This window comes from Muntiacus reevesi, chromosome 7 (genome assembly GCF_963930625.1).
Source record: "Muntiacus reevesi chromosome 7, mMunRee1.1, whole genome shotgun sequence".
Taxonomy (NCBI): domain Eukaryota; kingdom Metazoa; phylum Chordata; class Mammalia; order Artiodactyla; family Cervidae; genus Muntiacus; species Muntiacus reevesi.
The window spans coordinates 51432909-51454461 of NC_089255.1; the positions used below are offsets into that span (position 1 = coordinate 51432909).

Here is a 21553-nt window from a genome sequence, read left to right on the forward strand (position 1 = left end):
TGAGTAATAGTAATTACTGTATTTTAGATTTTATATTTTAAACTATAGTTTGCTATTAATAAACTAAACTATAATCTCTCAGAGGACAAGATCTTACAGTTTTATATATCATGTAGGAATAAGTTCTTATCATGTAAAATAAGAACTATTAGAAGAAAATCATATGTGGAAAATATGCAACATTATTTACCGGGGGGAATATATTTATATATATACAATTTATGGGTTACCAAGGCCCATAATCTTGTTTACAAACTATCTATATTAAGTACCTGGAATTTATCTGTATATGAGAAAATGTGTCTATGTGGAACCCAGGGTAAGTACAGTGTGATGGTTTAAAAGGACAGGGTTTGAGGTTGAGGAACGAACATCTTCCTATCAATTGTACTTAAACTTACTGTGCCCCAGTCTCCTTATCTGTAAAATGAACATAACAATCTCACATGTTTTTCCTGAGGATTAAATGAGACATTGTTAATGCTCATCTACAGAACAGATTCCAACATAGTAAGGTCCTATGAAAATCACAGTCTGGGAACTAAACAGGAAATAAGAAAAATGGCATTTTCTTCCTTATCTGAGTACAGGTGGGAAACAGGTGTATCTTTTTCTTCTTAGATCTCACTATATAATCCTCTGCTCCTCCCTAGCATCCCCCTGCTCTCCTTGTGCCCAGGGTACTCAACTCTTCACTACAGATCTCTGCAGTGATTTGTCATCCACGGTATATCACACTCCAGAATGATTGAATTCCCTCCTCTCTCAATTAAAATTGTCTGATAGGAATCAAGCAATCCAACTTGACCAAGTTTTAATAATACATTAACATTCTGACAGATTATGCTTATTAACCCAAATCAATTGCTGGTACAATATAAGGCACTGAGACAAAATTAAAATTTAGGCAAAAATAGACCGATCTTTCCTAAGAATCTGTCTACAGACTTGCTCCTTTGAGTCATTTTTGTTAGTCACAGCTTCTCCCCATATAATTCAGTGTCCACCAGGTTCTGAGTATTTTCAAAACAGGTCCTGAAGGTAGTGCACAAAGGATAATGTTGTGGAAAGATCTATAACAGCTTCTTGTCATGAAAATGAGAAATTTACAACTAAAAACTTAAAAAAATACTCAAAGTGAAAATTATATTTAAGTAAATTAATCTGAATTTTTACTTTCTTTCCCCAATTAAATCAAATGAACTATGTTCTCCCAGCTTGATCTTGAGCTTAATGTCTAGACAATATTCTATTTCATATGTATCAAGTGAAAGTGAAAAGTGAGAAGCCGCTCAGTTGTGTCCGACTCTTTGTGACCCCATGGACTGTAGCATGCCAGGCTCCTATGTCCACGGGATGCTCCAGGCAAGAATACTGGAGTGGGTTGCCATCCCCTTCTCCAGGGGATCTTCCCAACCCAGGGATTGAACCCAGGTCTCCTGCATTGCAGGCAGATTCTTTACTGTTTGAGCCACCAGGGCAGACCTACCATATGCATCATTAACTTGTTAAATACAAACTCTGAGTCCAGAATAGTTCTTTTGCACATAATGCTGTCTTTTTCATCATGGTATTTCCCACTCACAAGCACAGTGTTTAACACAAAGAAGGCAGTCAACAAAATATATACATGTGGTATATTAAAACTCTTATGGGGATACAATCAGAATTTGTGCTGTACCAAACCAGTTTTACTAAAATGAACTGCCTGCCCATTGGTTTTCCACAGAAAATCAAGGCCACCTAGGTCTTACTGAAAGGATGGCAACTCAACTGATAACATTTCCAAAAGAACAATAAAGCTGCTTTACAGAGGCTCCTCTGAATCTGAACAGTTGTTGAGATCAAGTTGCAGCCTGGCCAGGCACAATCACTCAGTTAGTGAGAGCTCCTTAAGGGCATTCCAAATGAATTACCTCCCACCTCCAATTAATCTGCCAAAGCAGTGATCTACCTTCAGGCACAGCTAACCCAGGGCCAATCCCTGAAAAAGCTACTTGAGGCTTGGCTCCTTTGCACTCTGGTGTCAGGTCACTAAAAATTCAGATCACCTGGAAATTCAAGAGGAATCAGGTCATAGGGCCAGTTTGGCATGGAGGATAGTCCCAGAGCTAGGGCTTCCTCAAATTGAGGGAGTTAGAACCTTCAGCTGTGAGCAGGCTCATGCTTCGGAACTAAAAAATTCCCAGAACAACGCTCAATTCCACCTTCCCAAGATTTAAGAAGGAGCAGAGGATATTCCTTCCTCTGAATCACATTATAGAAAATATAAATATAAACTATACCCTCCAGAAATATTCCTGTGATCAACCGGAGAGTTTTAAATTCTTTTTTTTTCCAATGCTATCTAAAAGTAGAGGAGTTAGCTTCTTGTTTCTATGCTGCTTTTGGTAACCCCTCTCTTTTGGACCTCTCCCCACTTAGAAGGACTTCCCTGGAGGCTCAGACAGTAAAGAATCTGCCTGCAATACAGGACACCTGGTTTTGATTGCTGGGTTGGGTTGGGAAGATCCCCTGGAAAAGGGGATGGCAACCCACTCCAGTATTCTTGCCTGGAAAATCCCATGGACAGAGGAGCCTGGTGGGCTACAGTCCAAGGGGTCACAAAGAGTCAGATAAGACTGAGCGACTAATACTTTCACTTTCTACTTACAAAGTGTTTTATCTTTTCAAGATACATAAAGCAAACCTAAAAATTCCTCTATGCCACACAGGCAAACTATGAAATCTTATCAAGGTCTGCTAATGAAGTCTGTGTCGTCTTCACTCAATCCCAGTATACCAAGGGCCTCAGTTTGAATTACTCTCTCTTTAGGTCTTAGGGAGGATAAGCAAGTGCCACTATCCCTAATGAATCCAAAATTTATTTTTTATGCCTGCAACAAATCTCTAAGAAAAGTTGTGGGTAACATGATTTAATAGAATTTGGCCTGAAACTCGCTGGGATTCAGCTGTTCCATGCCTCTGTTCAGGGAGACATAACAAGACATTGCACCAAGAAGCCAACCAGAGGTAAACTCAATTCAGGCCCAGCCAGCTCTGCCACAGGTGAGCTCCATCTTAAGGGGGAAAAAAAAAAAAAAAGGAGAACAGGATCATAACAAGCCAGAAAAGGGAAGATATTCAAATATGCCTTCACCTTAATGTCCTACGCATGGGACTAACACCAAACATACAGCATCTGGAACAGGATATTAATGTGTTTTCAATCACTGAAACTCTACATTTCTGTCTACAATTTTTAGCCTAGTACCCCACACGCTGCCATCTGAATCTCCTTTTATCACAATCAACTTTTTTTCCTTTTCACTTAACAACTCAATAAATGTTAATATTCTGAAAGTGAGGCTTCCAAGTACCCTAATATTAAGCATCTCAGTTTCTTCACTTTTTGACATGAATCAGGTCCATTTTTAGCTTTCAACAGCCAATGCACTCATTCTATCTGGCCCAGCCCAAATAGCCTATAAACACAGACTAGACCTCTCAAATTAAACAATTTGTAGAACTGGAAAGAAAGTAGCTGACTACATTACTACGCTGGCATTTTTTTTCTTTCTTGTAATCAAAAGTCTCATTTTCCCCAATTAAAAATAAACAAACTTTCAAGCAAATTCCTAAGAGCCTAGTCAAAGAGTAAATAAGTAATGGGCACTACAGAAAGATGGCTCCAGTTTCTCAAGTGTATAAGCACTTGCTTAGATTCTGTATTAAAAGCAAAAATGTCATACACATCAGATGAGAGGCTGTTAGCACAAGCCAAAATTCAGTGTCCTATAGTTTCAAACTATTTGTGATGTTACTCTATTCTGCCAGGGATTTCAAAGGCTAAAGCATGGTTGTTTCTCCTGACTATGGTACTCTTAAAATGTTTTATAATAGAATTCTTCAAAATAAAATCTAAACAATCAGATGAACACAAAGTCTCAAGTTTCTTTGAACCTTGATTGATCATGTTAATTAAATCTTTCCTATCACATGCTTTATTGACACTTAGAATCATTATCTTTCCAGGCTACTCATTATATGCTGTTGTATTGCCTTGAGTATGCAGGCTGAGAAAGCTACAGCTTTACAATTTGCTGGATAATTTAGGAATCATTTTGACTTTTCCCCAAATTTCCTCAGTCAGGTCTCCTATGACACTAAATTATCTCCATTTTTTTCTCATTACAAATACCAGGACCATGTGGATCCTGAATCAAACTATTATTTAATCCATTACATACAGCTCGGTGGCCATTAACAACTTCTCTAATTATGTTCCTTCACAAAGTAAAGCTTTCTAAACTATAAAACACTGATGAAAGAAATCAAAGAGGACACAAACAGATGGAGAAACATGCCGGGCCTGCCGGCTAAGGAACAGGTCGAGGACGCAATCACCAGAGCACCTGAGAAACGAAAGATTCGGAAAGATGGGGTTGAGAGGGACGGAATCAGCTTGTGACTGATTCCGACGACTTTATTGAGGGGTAACATACATATATATGCTAACAGGACTCACCAAATTTTAGATCAAAGACATGCATATGTGCAGAACTGCAGACACTAGTTTTAGCTCATGAATTTTATCTCAACTCTTTAAGACTAGCAGAGGATGGCACTGGCGTCTTACAATCAGTTAAAGATTCACAGGAGCCTGATAATCTTGTCAGAGTCAGGAGAATGGGCAAATGGTGGCTGCAGCAATTTCCTTGAGGGAGGTGAGAAAGGCCAATTTGCACTTTAATAAATCAGGGGTGGCGGGACAGAGAGGGACCTTTTGATCTCTCCTAGGGCCGAGAGAAGGGGCCTGAGCAGACAGGCCGGCTCCCCGCAGAAACATACCGTGTTCATGGATTGGAAGAATCAATATTGTCAAAATGGCTATTCTACCCAAAGCAATCTATAGATTCAATGCAATCCCTATCAAGCTACCAACGGGATTTTTCACAGAACTAGAACAAATAATTTCACAATTTGTATGGAAATACAAAAAACCTCGAATAGCCAAAGTAATCTTGAGAAAGAAGAATGGAACTGGAGGAATCAACCTGCCTGACTTCAGACTCTACTACAAAGCCACAGCCATCAAGACAATATGGTACTGGCACAAAGACAGAAATATAGATCAATGGAACAGAATAGAAAGCCCAGAGATAAATCCACGAACCTATCGACACCTTATCTTTGACAAAGGAGGCAAGGATACACAATGGAAAAAAGACAACCTCTTTAACAAGTGGTGCTGGGAAAACTGGTCAACCACTTGTAAAAGAATGAAACTAGAACACTTTCTAACACCATACACAAAAATAAACTCAAAATGGATTAAAGATCTAAATGTAAGACCAGAAACTAAAAAACTTCTAGAGGAGAACATAGGCAAAACACTCTCCGACATAAATCACAGCAAGATCCTCTATGACCCACCTCCCAGAATATTGGAAATAAAAACAAAACTAAACAAATGGGACCTAATTAAACTTAAAAGCTTCTGCACTACAAAGGAAACTATAAGTAAGGTGAAAAGACAGCCCTCAGATTGGCAGAAAATAATAGCAAATAAAGAAACAGACAAAGGATTAATCTCAAAAATATACAAGCAACTCCTGAAGCTCAATTCCAGAAAAATAAATGACCCAATCAAAAAATGGGCCAAAGAACTAAACAGACATTTCTCCAAAGAAGACATACAGACGGCTAACAAACACATGAAAAGATGCTCGACATCACTCATTATCAGAGAAATGTAAATCAAAACCACAATGAGGTACCATTACACGCCAGTCAGGATGGCTGCTATCCAAAAGTCTACAAGCAATAAATGCTGGAGAGGGTGTGGAGAAAAGGGAACCCTCTTACACTGTTGGCAGGAATGCAAACTAGTACAGCCACTATGGAGAACAGTGTGGAGATTCCTTAAAAAACTGGAAATAGAACTGCCATATGACCCAGCAATCCCACTTCTGGGCATACACACCGAGGAAACCAGATCTGAAAGAGACATGTGCACCCCAATGTTCATCACAGCACTGTTTATAATAGCCAGGACATGGAAGCAACCTAGATGCCCATCAGCAGATGAATGGATAAGGAAGCGGTGGTACATATACACCATGGAATATTACTCAGCCGTTAAAAAGAATTCATTTGAATCAGTTCTAATGAGATGGATGAAACTGGAGCCCATTATACAGAGTGAAGTAAGGCAGAAAGATAAAGAACATTACAGCATACTAACACATATATATGGAATTTAGAAAGATGGTAACGATAACCCTATATGCAAAACAGAAAAAGAGACACAGAAGTACAGAACAGACTTTTGAACTCTGTGGGAGAAGGTGAGGGTGGGATGTTTTGAAAGAACAGCATGTATATTATCTATGGTGAAACAGATCACCAGCCCAGGTGGGATGCATGAGACAAGTGCTCGGGCCTGGTGCACTGGGAGGACCCAGAGGAGTCGGGTGGAGAGGGAAGTGGGAGGGGGGATCGGGATGGGGCATACGTGTAACTCTATGGCTGATTCATGTCAATGTATGACAAAACCCACTGAAATGTTGTCAAGTAATTAGCCTCCAACTAATAAAATAAAATTAAAAAAAAAAAAAGTAAAACTTTCTAGACACCTTACATGTAAACTTGCTTTGAGTTGGGATTCCTAATGGTTGACTTCAGTACAAGTGTGATGTCAATAACATACAATAACATGTAAAATTAAAAACACCATATATGACATTGCTGCTGCTAAGTCACTTCAGTCGTGTCTGACTTTGTGCAACGTCATAGATGGCAGTCCACCAAGCTCCCCCATCCCTGGGATTCTCCAGGCAAGAACACTGGAGTGGGTTGTCACTTCCTTCTCCAGTGGGAGAAAGTGAAAAGTGAAAGTGAAGTCGCTCAGTCATGGTCCGACTCTTAGCGACCCCATGGACTGCAGCCTGCCAGGCTCCTCCATCCATGGGATTTTCCAGGCAAGAGTACTGGAGTGGGGTGCCATTGCCTTCTCCGATATTATGACATTAGGTTAAAGTAAATAATATGAACTAGTTTAATTAGCAGTTAACCTAGGCCATAGGTTCAAATTAACTAAATATAAGCTAAAATAATTGATGTTAACACGAGAGATAAAAATTCTAATATTCTTATAGAAAAGCCTAAGTTGACTACAAATAATTACAGAATTATCCTTTAAATAGCAAAGGACTTAATGGACTATCCTGTTTACAATATTAACAAACATCACTACTGTATATACTTCCAATTGCTTCACAGGAAATAAGAAATATATTTTTTAAAAGATCAGTTGTCCCATTCCCTTCCTAAGAAAGGATTTTAGTACCTTTACAATAGCTGACATCTTAGCCCTTCTAGCTTTCCCCATCTGACCCCACACACTGAAGCACAGATACAAATGCCCAAAGAAAGAAGACCCACTGGGGAAAATTGCACTCTGCTCAGTTTTGCATGCATCAGTGGACTTCACAGTAGATAAATACAACCCAGAGCAAGATTAACTGACACAATGAAGCAAAAAAGGGAAATTTGAGATTTAGCTACTTCATCTTAAGCCTCTTTTTAAGTAAGGGTGGTTTGTTTCTACTTGAGCATTCACATATACAAAAAAAATATGCCTTCAAGGACTCAACCACATTTTTAATACTAATCATTTTTTAAATGACTATTTTAATCATTTTTTAAAAAAATCTTGATGTATAGTACACCATATTTTATTATGATTTTAAAAGATCCACAATTATAGCCTTTGTTTTTCAGAAATGACACAGATTTTGACAACACAGGTGAGTTTTGGAAAATTTATTATTGGCTCTTTGTACAAATATTTAAAACAAGACTTCTATAAAAGCTTAGAAAACAATTTGACAAATTATGTAGAAGCTTTAAAAATCCAAGGGGAAGTTAGAATTAGCCTACTAATTCTACTATTTTTTTTTTTTTTTTTAATCAACTTCATTTCTAAGAACCCTCCCCAGTTCTCTCCTACATTTACCACAAGAGACTCTAGGCCAAAACTCCCTCCAAGGAGTTGTTTGTCTAAAATATCTAACCCCAGGGATCACCAGATTCTCAAATTCTTCCTGTGGAGCCAGCTTCCTTTGACTAGTGAAAAAGTGAAAACTGCAGAAGAGTTTCCCAAGTAGGATTAGCATTTTAGAAGAGAGGAGGGAGTTTTTCACATCTAACTGAGATTATAAAAGGCAGTCAATCCTCGAACCTCATTTCTGACTAATGTAAAAAGTGAGGACAACTCCAGTCACAAAATCTGTTATTGCATCTTTCTACTTTGCCTCTTGGGGAAAGAAAGGTGTCAAGGATCTGCTCTGGGTGAAGTTTATCACTAATAAATTACCTTTATGACTTTCTAATATTCTTCTTCTATGGATACTACATTTCCTCACCCCAAGCCCTTTTGTTAATATTTTTCCAAGTAAATATACAATTCTAAGATACAGATTACCTTGTTTCCTAAATATTCCCAAGTTGCTGACATCCTCAAGAACACACACAAGACTTCTGGCCTTTGATGTTTCCCACTCCCTCTTATTCAAAGGTACAAAAGTGCTGTGCACACAAAGTGAAGAACAAATGTTGATGAAAAGATGATTCTCCTTACTTGCTAATGTCATCTATTAGAGCTGTACAGTTTCCTAAAAATAAAAGTTCAAGAGACATTCCAGCCTTAGAAATACATTGATTTTCAGTGATAGGCCAACAAGGGTGACTGTTTTGGTCTAAACTTCCATTGTAAATGTTTCAGAAAAATAATCTCTGCACATGCCTGACCATTCTCTTCCCTCCTGTATTTCCTAACATACTCTCCTAAAATTTTTAATTTCCTTCAATTTATTTATTTATATATTCAGCTATCTATCTGTATACATACTTTTTAAAAAGATTTTTTGAATGTGGACCATCTTTTAAAAGTTTATTGAATTGTTACAGTATTGCTTCTGCTGTTTGTTTGCAGTGAAGGGTTAGTTGCTCAGTCATGTTGGACTCTGTGACTCCATGGACTATAGCCCATCAGGCTCCTCTGTCCATAGAGTTCTCTAGGCAAGAATACTGGAGTGGGTAGTCATTCCCTTCCACAGGGGATCTTATGTTTTGTTTTTTTTGGCCCTGAGGCATGTGAGATCTTAGCTCCCTGACTAGGGATTGAACCTGCATCCTTTGCACTGGAAGGTGAAATCTTAACCACTGGACCACCAGGGAAATCCCAAACAGTAAAGTTAAAACTTTTCTTTTGAGGTAACTATAGCTTTACATGCAGGTGTAAGAAATAATGGAGAGATCTTGAGTACCTTTTACATATTTTCCTTCATCTTTTAGTATCACAACCAGGATACAAACATTGCTACAATCTACTGATCTTGTTCAGATTTCCCTAATTTTTAAAAAAATCTATGTGCACACACAAATGTGGTTGGTTCTATATAATACCACCACAGATGAAGGTTCAGATATACATCACTGTATCATGAATCAGAACAGTTCCATCAGCACAAAGATCCCTCCCGATGCCCTTTATAATCACATCCTCCTGTCTCCCTAACCTCTGGCAACCAACAATTTGTTCTTAATTCTGTAAGTCTGCCATTTCAAGTGCAGTATCACCAACTCAATGGATATGAGTTTCAGTAAACTCCGGGAGTTGGTGATGGATAGGGAGGCATGCTGCAGTCCATGGGGTCACAGCGTCAGACACGACTGAATTGAACTGAACTGATATAGAAGGTGAAATCTTTGATATAGATGGAATCAAACAGTATGTGATCTTCTGAGAGTGGCTTTTTTTCACTCAGCCTAATTCACTCAAGATCAATCTCAATTATTATACCGATTAAGAATTCATTCCTTATTATTGCTGAATAGTATTCCATGGTACGAGCATACCACAGTTTGCTTAACCATCTACTGAGTGAGAGACATTTGGACTGTTTCCAGTTCTGGCTATTATAAATGAAAGTGCTATGGACTTTCATGTTCAAATTTTTGTGGGAACAGAAATTTTCATTTCTCTGGGATGAGTGCAACTGCTGAGTTATATTGTAATTGCATTTTAGTTATATGATAAATTAACTGTCAAAGAGTCCTCTAGAATGGCTGTATCATTTTAAATTCCCAGTGGACATTTTTCTTTACATTCTTAGGTTAAATTCCTTACTGGTGGAGATATGTAGAGCCACAACGTATTTTTTAATAAAAATTCATTTTCCTAAGTATATTTGGGGGTACTGTTTTCTTTCTAAGTGATCATGGTAAATTGGAAAGTTAAAAGCACACTGTATGAAGAAAACAGCTGGGAAGTTCAGATGAGCTGCAATGTCCTACAACTGTTCACTATAGCACGTGTGACCAAAGAGGTCAGAGACAGATTTTTTAAAAAGATGTAAACAGAAACAGAGGATACACATAATGACATTGAAATTAGGAGTGTATATATACATATACCCCTCTAATAACGCGAGGGAAAAGTAAATTACAAGCAGATACCTGCCACTATGCCTGTACTTGAAGATGTTTTCTAGTAACTTTGTACAACACCTAAAGATAATACTTACAATATTTTTTAGAAGACACCTGATTGAAACCTTACTGTAAAATAATTAAAACAAAAGTTTATGTTTAATGTGCTTCTATCTTGTCTAAATATCCAGATGTGGATGTATGCACGCATGCATGCCTGTACGTGCACACGTACACAAGGGTAAAAACACTCTGCACTTAATCTTGTCATTAAAGGATTGCACAATTTAAATTCCTTGAAACCATTAGTATGTATGAAAGAAAAATAAAAAGTAGATGAGATTCATTGGTGTAACCATATTTCATGTCATGTAAACCTGAGAAACATTTATAAACATGACCACATAAATAGAACACTACATTTTCTTAAATCTTTCAACTAAAAGAGAGCTTTAAATTGAAGATGAATAGGATATCAAGTCAGAAGTCTTCTCAAACACAAAACATTAAGGCCTGTATATGAAAAATTTTAAATATATATTCTATGTTGTCATGTTAGTCACTCCGTTGTGTCCAACTCTTTGCAACCCCATGGATGGTAGCCCGCAAGGCTCCTCTGTCCATGGAATTCTCCAGGCAAGAGTAGATAGCCATTTCCTTCTCCAGGGGATCTTCCTGACCCAGGGATCAAACCTTTTTATATACATATTATGCGTTCTATAAACTGTAACAAAAATCCATAATTTACACTTATTTTAGAAAAAATGTTGAGATACAAGCTAGAGAATGTGGTGATATTTTTATTGCATACATCTTTGGGGATGTCCCCCAGTTGGGAGTGCAGATTCTCACTAAGGCAACAGTACTATTCTGATGACTGTGCCATTCTCACCCTATTCTCTCATAATGGATTCTTTCTACAGACCTTTCTCTACAGCAAATCTCTGAAGATTTCTCTCTGAAGAGCAGCCTCACTGCCACATCACCAAACTGTCTGATTTTTCGTTTTTCCTCTCCTAATGTGGTAGGTTCAATTCACTACAACTACAGTTTCATACTACTATTTTGAGAAACAGATTCTTTTTAATTTCCAGAAGTATAGAAAAGTAAGGGAAAAACAGGTTTTCAGATAAGGAAATCTGACATTTGCCTTAAAAAGCAAATTTTAATATCACATTTGAAGACAAAACAACAGGAAAACAACTCACCTAATGAGTAACTTACCATTCTGTATCGAGGCAATGAAGCCCTGGAATTTTACAAATAATTTACCACTACCACAACCACCAATCACCATGTTTGGATATTAAAAAACAAAAACAAACAAAAAAACCCCAAAACAGTCCTGGTTCATTCCACACAATTTCAAGTATATGATTTATTATCTTGTCAAAAAATTAACAGTGTTGCTGTTTAATTTTTTTTTTTTTTTGGTTAAATTATCTAGAACAAGATTGGCAAACTACAGCCAGGAGAGAAAATCCAAGCCACCAACTGTTATTTTTGCAGCTCATGAGCTAAAAATACTTTTTCACATTTTTAAATGATTATATAAGTACCTACATAGTATCACTGATTTTGCCTTCTGGGCTGTAAACACTAAACTATTTACTATCTGGCTTCTTGCCAAAAAAAAAGAAAACGTTTGCTAACCCCTGATCTCAGGGATCAGTATAGAAAAATATGTAATAGAAATTAATAACATTTATAACTATAAATAAAACTAATTGATTTAATTTGCTATGAAGTGGCCTTGAACTCCACTCCCATTTAATTGTGACTCCCTAGAAATTTCATTATAATCTGGGGAGTCTGACAACTCTCCAGAGGTATTCTCAAAGTGAAAAACAAGTAAGCAACTTAAGAATGATTGTTACATACTTCACCACACTACACCATGCATATGCCACTAACCAAAAATTATTTTTAAGAGGACAGTATTTACTGAAAATATAGTAATATATACAAGAAAGCTCCCCCATACAGGTAGAACAGAAACTACTGCTACTCTTAAAAACCTAAAATTCCAAGTAACACCACCACCAAAAAAATTCAACCCAGAAGTCACAGAAAACGTGACCTGAATCTGATCTGAAGCAAAATCTGAATCTTTTAAGAAAAAAAGAAATAACCTGAGATGTGAAGGTGATTAAAAAAATGGTGGACACTAAGATTAAGCAAATTTTTTGAGGGATTTTAATTAAAATGTGAGGTTTACTAAGTAGCAGTAACATAGTACAACAGCTAGTCAACTGAAAGATAACTACCATGAATACCTCAAACAATAACATGTCTATAACTGAAACCAAAGCAATTCAGGATATGCTTTCAAACTTTTTAGAAATTTATTTTCATTTGGTAGCTAATTAAAACTTTCATAAACACTGCAACCACTAACCAACCTAGGACTAAGCCTTCACTTTGAAAATTACCAGAATTTTCAAGGTATAATGAGTACCAGGCACACCTCTTCCCTACTCCCAGTCCTTATGACAATCACATACCTTTCAACACTCCCAATTGAGAACCACTGAGCTAGATGACCTCTAAGATCCATTCCAGAGCAAATATTCTATGAGAATTTTACTTAATACTTAATTAGCATTTATTTTTAACAAAATACTCAGAAAACCTATAGTAAATGATACATATATTATTATAACCATAAGCAGTAAATCTGAAGCATTACCACATCGAAGATACAGTGATGACGCTGCTCTAGGACTTTTCCTAATCAAAACAGTGTCGCAAATACTCATGTGTGCCATGGTGTGATTCTGAGATTATACACATCAGGGAAAACTGTCAGGTTTACAAAAGTTCCTTAATAAAAAAGTATAATGCTTTTGTTCTCCAGTAACCAAGCAGCCACAGCCTTTGTCACCTACCCCACTAAAAGCAGAACTCAGAATATCCTCAGAATTCAGACTCACTTGTTCAGAATCAGACACAAACAACAGGAAGATTCAAGGAAGAATCATTTAACTGATCTATGCCACTGACCCATTATGAAATTGTGCAGATCACTGAAGATTACTATTGATCACAGAGCATACATACACAAGTGATGATGAACAAATGAACTGGGTAAATAAATAAAAATAAAGGTGATCATCTTTACACAAGTCAGTGGAGATATCATTTAGCAAGGTCGCAGAGTTAAGCCAACCTTGTGGCCTGATGAAAATATTCACTAAGGACCAGATAACTTAGAAAAAAATATCAGTGAGATATGAGTCAATGGCATTGCTGGTCAATCTTTTGCTAAATAACCCATGAAAAGTGAAAGTGAAAGTGTTTGTTGCTCAGCAGTGTCCAACTCTGAGAACCCATGGACTGTAGCCTTCCAGGCTCCTCTGTCCATGGGATTCTCAAAGCCAAGAATACTGGAACGGGTTGCCATGCCCTCCTCCGGGGGATCTTCCTGACCCAGAGATACAAAGCAAATACAAAAGAAATTCACTGAAAGCGGAATACCATGCAAAAGACTGAAAATTCCATCAAGTTTGACTCCATGGACTGTATTTTCCAGGGAATTCTCCAGGCTAGAATACTGGAATGAGTAGCCTTTCCCTTCTCTAGGGGATCTTTCCAACCCAGCGATGGAACCCAGATCTCCCACATTGCAGGAGGATTCTTTACCAGCTGAGTCACAAGGGAAGCCCAAAGAATCCTTTAAATAAACACAAAAGTCACTGATGGATTAGGACCTAAATGAATTAAGAGTCAGTTAATAATTGAAGAGAAAATTAACAAGGTTCAAATGTGAAGTAAAAGAAATTTTCTGTATTACCATAAATTTTTTCTGAAGAAAAAAAATACACTAAAAACTTCAACAATTAATTCTTTGCTCACTTAAAATATAGTGGACAATATACATTTTGCTTTATTAATATTACTTTCTAATTGAAGTTTTTGTTTTCAAAATAAAGCCCTAATATTTTCCCCTCTATCTTCGGAAATCTTGACATCTCTTTTCAGCAATTATTTATTTCTCTTATATACATCACTCCAGGACTACTCACTCATAGACAAAAGGGACCTAGGTCTACACAGGAGTACCCCTGAAACTCTGAAACCTTTTTCAGTGTCAGGTACTAGTTTGGTCTCTCCTAGACTGGGCAAAAAGGATACCATTAGGTCATCTCAGGTTACCGGAATGGTTTCAGAAAGAACTGCTATCAAGTCATTTTAACTATGAAAAGAGGCTGCTTTTCAGAGCGAGGATGCAGGGTAGGGGCATGGAAAGAAATTATTTCTGGAAAAGAGTAGTTACAAATAAAGTGCATGCATGCACTGAAATAAAACATCCCCAAACCACTAAGGATAAGGTAACCTGCAACAGGGCTTCCCTGGTGACTCAGACAGTGAAGAATCCGCCTGCAAGGCAGGAGACCTGGGTTCAGTCCCTGGGTCGGGAAGATCCTCTGGAGAAGGGAACGGCTACCCACTGCAGCAGTGCTCAGTCATGTCCAACTCTTTGTGACCCCATGGGCTGCAGTCCACTAGGCTCCTATGTCCGTCGGATCTTCCAGGCAAAGATACTGGAATGGGTTACCATTTCCTTTTCCAGGGGATCTTCCCGACCCAGGAACTGAACCCACATCTACTGCATTATCGGAAATGGCAACCCATTCCAGTATTCTTGCCAGGATAATCACATGGACAGAGGAGGCTGGCAGGCTACAGTCCATGCGGTCCAAGAGTGAGACACAACTGTGCATGCATGCACACCCACCTCTAACACAAGCTACAGGTATGTCCCAGTGTGTGCTCCATGGAAAACAAGTTCCCCACAGGGTAAAGATGCTTTTTTATTTTAAAAGACTTCTGTGCATCATCTGAATCTGGAATATGATGGGCTGAACATAAATAAGCTACCCCGGTTTTCCCCAGTGTCTTTAATATTTCAAAGTACAATCTGAATCTCTAAGAGGGGACATGTGATATATTGCTTCCCAAAGTTATGTCACTAAGGAACTTTTCTTCATTATTACCTCTCAAAAGCTGTGTCTCCATACTTTAAGAAAATATTGAGCTAGTAAAACCCTGAAGGCATTACATAGAAAGAACCAATACTTTATATGCCTAATGTGCCTAGTGGAAAGAATCCTTGATTGGGAGTCAGAGGACATGGGTTTTATTTTGCCATTTACTGACTCTATGTCCTCAGGAAAAAAAACACAATTTTCTTGCACCTTAGTTTTATCATTTGCACAAAACCAAGTATAATTCTAGTTGTAGCCTTTTCCAGGGTTGAATAAAAGATATTACATAAGCTATAGAAGAAATAAAATTCTAGGGCTACAGAAACTTTTTAGACTATCCAGCAAAACCTTATCTGAAAGATAAAGGTTATTTTTCAAGATCTGAATTACAATCCAGATCTTTTAACTCTCAGCCCTATAGTTTTTCTATATTACCATATGTTGTTTCCAGTTTTTAAGAGATAAAAATACTAACCAAACATCTCTAGAGGCTAAACAGGCCTTAGAAAGGAACACAAAAGGTGTCAGAAAAAAGAAAAACAGAGGGTATTATCTTAAGTTTACCACTGACAACACATGTGCATAAAGCTTTAATAGACATGGGGGATAGACAGGTAAGAGCAGTTAACAATAACTTGGAAATCTAAGGGAGGCAATTCTATAAAGTAATTTGTCTCTATGTCCAATTAATAAAACAGTCCTACCATCACCAAAAATACATCTAATCAACAATAGGTAAAGGGAAGCAAACATTACTGAAATCAATGAAGGGCCCAAGGGTAGAAAAACGGACCAAAGTTGGAAGAGGCTAGAAGTAAATAAGACGATTTGGTGATACTACTGCAATTCACTGCTCTGCAGTTTTACTATAATACAGAAATGCTTGATGCTAATTACTTAGTGATATGCCAAAAGGATGTACTTATTTCACTTGAAACATAAGAAAGAAACACTTTTCCATATTGACAAATCAACAGGATAATTCTGGAATTCATTAAAAAGAAACACTAACTGATCTAACATAATAGCTTTCCTTCCTGTGTAAAATGCTTCAAAATATCTAAATGAATATAGAAGTGCATGTTTCTATGGCAAATTGTTCATTATTGAATCATTATCAACCCTTGTTAGAAAAAATTTCTCATTTTTGCAATGTACAAAATCATTAAAGTGTTTGAGAGCTCCATCATGAAAGATAGTAGCACTTTACAATCCACTGTTTCTTCAGGCAAATGTGCTTATTATGGCTGAACATAATACGAAAAACATTCCCTAGATGTACAATTTCACTGCCCCCCACCCCCGCTTAAATGGTGTTTTTACATGTTGACAGCAATGATGAAATATGTTACTGCTTTCCAGTTAGTTGTAACTGTTTCTCAGCACTCATCATTCACAGAATCACTCTGAAGGTTTTACCTATTATGATGATTAGGTATCAACAGCTCTAAATGCTGCTAATACTGCCATGTACATCTCAGTCCTGCTTTAATACTGCAGACTTTCAGCCTGAAAACTCCCCTAAAATTACCAAATGACTAACAAAGTGAATCTATCCACTGTAACTCTACCGAGTGAGACAGACCCACCTTCTAGGGTATTAGTTCAATTCAACTCACACCAAGTGGGATTAATTGCTGCCGCTTGGAGCTGCTCCGCAATTTAAAGGACATTCATTTCCCAAAGCTAACTATTGTCATGCAGATTGCTTAGACTCAACAGTTAGATATCGCATTTGATCATTTTTACTAAAAGTAAAAGAAAGGAAGTGTAGTAAATCAGATATTGCCTAGATCACTGCAATTCTTTTGAACCTATCTGTCTAATCTTTTCAAGGTCATTCCCCCTTTCTTAAAAGTAAATTAACATTTTTAAGATTAGAGAGCTAAAACGTACAGTGAAAATGTACCCTCACAATTTTAAGTCACCTTTGCTCAAAGCTACACTAACGATGCAATTCTTCTAAAGAGTCAGCTCTGTAAGTTAAAAACGAAAGAACATTAATATAAAATATAAAAAAGGGTAATTTCTGAGTTTTCACAATTCAGTTATACACTTAATTAAGAAAGCTTAGTTCAATGTAAAATTACAAATACACTGCCTATAGTGTGGTCTACCACACTTACTATAAATTAAACATTACCTGGGGAAAAGATATACTACAAAAGGAAACTATTTGGAGTACTGCATCTATTTTACTTTGACAGCAAGTGCAATAAAAAATTTAAAGATAGATTAGAAAGTTTTCCCTAGCCTAATGCAAGGATAATTATTTTGTTCTATATTTAATTCTGATTTTTACCTAGACGATAATATATTTAATACCAGGATTCTCAGTTTCATCTAAGGTTGAAACAAATTGTCATTCTAAATACAATTTTTACCACTGATTTTAGTCTTGTGTCATACTCAATGACTCTGGCTTTAAAATGGTAACTGCCTTAGGCAAAATCCACATCAGAATCTGTCTCCACCATACTTTATGGAGGATAAGGGAAATAAACAAAGACTGTGCAAAATAAAACCATTTATAAAGAAATTGCCGACCACCAGGATTTTGGATTTGGGTAATCCACTTAGATTACCATGGCTATGTCTTAAAAGGACAATTCTAAGATCACAATATAGGTCATGTCCTTAAGAAATAGAATAAGTAATGAAATCAATGTCAATTACACAAAACTTCCATATTAACATGACGCCACTGACAACCAGTAAGACAGATTAAATAAAGCTTCTGTAATGTGCTTAGCCCCAGCATAAACAAGATGGAAAAAATAATGTCATAAAACAGATTCTTTTGAATCAGGTTCTGCAGAAAGGTAAAAGTATCACTTAAAAAAAGAGTGGCATCCAAACTCAGCGGAAAAAATTGAGGGCTTCTCATTTCAGACTGAATAGTTACAAACTTTGATACAAGAAAGAGAGAGCAGAGGGAGTGAGAGGAAGGGAGGGCAGGTTTGCAGGGAGTAGGGGGAGATACAGTGAATGGTTAACCTTAAAGGTTATGCCAAAAATAATCAGTTTTAGGCGGTGAGTAATGTTCAAAATGCAAACTTACTACAGAAAAAGAAAATCTTTAAAATCCCCAATATGAACCAAAGTGCTTAAAACAAATGCTGCAATATTTAAATGTACTATTAAGTTTTTATCAAACTGTCTAAAGAAATACTGTCCAACATGAATAAAATTTGCCTAAAATCACTGCTCTGTCATATTTTTATTTACCACATACATATAACTGTTAAGACAAATAGTAAATTAAAAACAAATGTCTTTGAAATGCTTCTCTGCCCAGAAGGTAGAAAACATATAAAGCTTGGTGTCACAGACACTGCCAACACTGACAGTTAAAACGCTGCTGCTTCCTTTATTGATAGCAATGACAATAAAGCTCTAAGAGAAGGACCCACATTTCTGAACACTTGCCCCCCAAACTTGACTGAACAAAGAAAGCCCAGACGCTCCTAGAAAGTGAGGAAGTTTCTTTTAGATACTTATGTACCCTTCCTGGACAAGGAGATAAAAAAATGTCTCTGATTCAAGAGGCTTTATGAAGACTACTTGCAGAGAATTACCAACTTACCCATTAGATTTGAGTTCATGAAAGGTGTTGGGGACAAGCCTTCGTGGGCCCCTAAACGACTGTCATTCAAGTGATCACTGTAATGAGGGCTGTCTGTAAAACCCTAGAGGGAAAAAAAAAAAAAAGACCGGAGTATTAAAAAGATTATTTGGCAGTCTTGCTAATTGAGCATAATGACACTCATCTAATTAATATACAGACTTACAAATGGTCATTCCTAACCGAGTTTCTGGTTCATTACTTGAAAAACTAAACAGAAGTGCTGCTTTTATTCTTTTTAAGATTTTAAAGTCAAAAAGTTTCTTTATACATTTTAAAGAAAATTAACCCTATGATCTCTTTATATCCCCAAAAGTAAAATTCTAAATCGATGAACTAAGAACATATACTTATGAGTTATAATAAACTTAAAAACATTTATCCTCCTTTCTCTGCCTCCATACCCTATCAATAAAGGGTTGGGCAACTATAAGATTTACTTAAGATGTTAAAAGTAATCGAAAATCAATATACTAGAAATGAATCCTTTCCTAAATGGCAAAGAAACATTTAGTAAAAGAAGACCTGCTTATATTCCTTTTAATACTAGTATAATAACTACATATACTGAGCCATGCATACTCTTATACAAACTGAGCCACGTAAAATAGAAAACACAAAGATAGTTAATTTAAATTCTTAAGAATCTAAAAAATGAAACTGCAAACACCATGAAAACAATAAAGTTAGTGCTATTATTTCACAATGGCTGTTACTAAATTTATCCTAATAACTTATAACATGCTTTTTAAAAGCAAAGGAGCCTAAAAGATACCAAAGTTTACAAATAAATAAGTGTTACAAAAGCTCAGTGGATTAAATAACTGTTCTGGTTCTCAGATTCTTATACATACTAAGTACAGCATCACCTCCAAAATCATACTTTCTATAAAGGTTTTGAACCCTACTTAAAGTGTAGGTGGTACCTATCCTACCCTTTTGCCAACTTAAAGTGATTTTAGTAAAAATAAGAAAATCTTACAAGAGGCCCAAACAAGAACATAAACTCACTGCCTTGGCTCACAGAAGCCACCCAGAATCCCCTGGGACTATAAAATCATCAATCACTGAACATTTATCATTACCCAGACTGCAGGCTAACATTTAAGAAGACATTAATGGGGCTGAAACAGGCCTCACTATCTTTGCAGGGATGCTGTCAGTTCAACCAAAGGGCTAGGAATTGAGGGTTAAATAACTGTCAAATCATTACAATTGCTTATGGATGCATGTCACAACTCCTTCTGCTATTCTGTTTAAAACTAATCTGCTGGGAGTGCTAACTCCCAAATGAATCTTTGTTTCATTTTTATCTACTTTAGAATCACTGATACACATGTGACAGACATTCAAAAAGAATACTGGTGACATTTACAACTTGGTTATGACTACAAAGGTGTCCTCTGGTAACCACAACCAGAGTCCTGTCTGTCATAGTCACATGCAGCAGGAGCTACATACAAAACAGAATGGCTCCTGGCTAAGGCCACTCCTTGGAGTTTACTTCTGTTGCTTAAACACTCTTGAAGTGTTAAGTGACATCCTACTACCTCACATTTATCTCACTGTTTTCCTCTGCCACTCCCTCCCACTGTCATTCTTAGGTATAGAGTCAAATAAGACAATGAAGCTTACAAAAAACTCACTGAAATATTGCTTATCATCATTAAATAACTATTACTCTTGAAAAATGCCAAAAGAAATGCACTTGTAGGTCATCCATGCTGCTCACACTTCATTTCAACGTTAAAGGACACTAAAAGATTAATTTTGTATATTCTCAGTCTTCATTCTTGAAGTATAATAAAAAGAACCTTTCCCCTTCATGATTATAAAAATAAAAATATTTAAAAATTTTAAAACTCTAAAGTACAAGGATATAAATAATCTAAGTTTCAGGATATCATCAAATGACTGTATACACATTAAGTTTATACATCACATATATTGCAGTTAAGCAAAGACCCTAAGCCCCTATTAATATATGTTCAGAAAACACAACACTTATTTTTCTATCAACCATAAACAAATAACAGTAAGTACTATCTATTATCCAAGTGCACCCACATATAGCAGGGAACAGTACAGAAGTTACACAAGATTATATCTTAGCCCACTAATAAAATCTGAGATTGTCATATTATACCCACAGAGGATCTATAAACCTGTGTCATCACATACAAACAAGATTTGAATATGGGCCCTCAGTATCTGCTTACTCATAAACATACACTATTAACCATAGTGTTAATAATGTAAATAGTGAAATTTGATGTAAGTCATTTCAAATTTCAGTAAGTCATAATTTCATGCATATAAGATAAAAATTAAATAGAAATTTGAGTATTCTTTTTTAACACCTCAAAGGTTCATCTTAGTGCACAGAATTTTTGAAAAGCCACAGCCCACAAGAAAGAAATCTTCATCCGTAGATGCAAAGTGATGATGGAGAATGGAACAATGG

General features: G+C 36.6%; 1 protein-coding gene across 3 annotated transcripts in view; it reads right to left on the reverse strand.

Annotated features, from left to right (window-relative positions):
• The window catches only part of TCF12 (transcription factor 12), a 394477-nt gene that overhangs the window by 179642 nt on the left and 193282 nt on the right, over positions 1-21553 (reverse strand). For all 3 annotated transcript variants that reach the window (XM_065940083.1, XM_065940082.1, XM_065940084.1), the window contains one exon: positions 19051-19153. In XM_065940083.1, coding sequence (XP_065796155.1) covers positions 19051-19153 — 103 coding nt within the window. The remainder of the gene's footprint in view (positions 1-19050; positions 19154-21553) is intronic.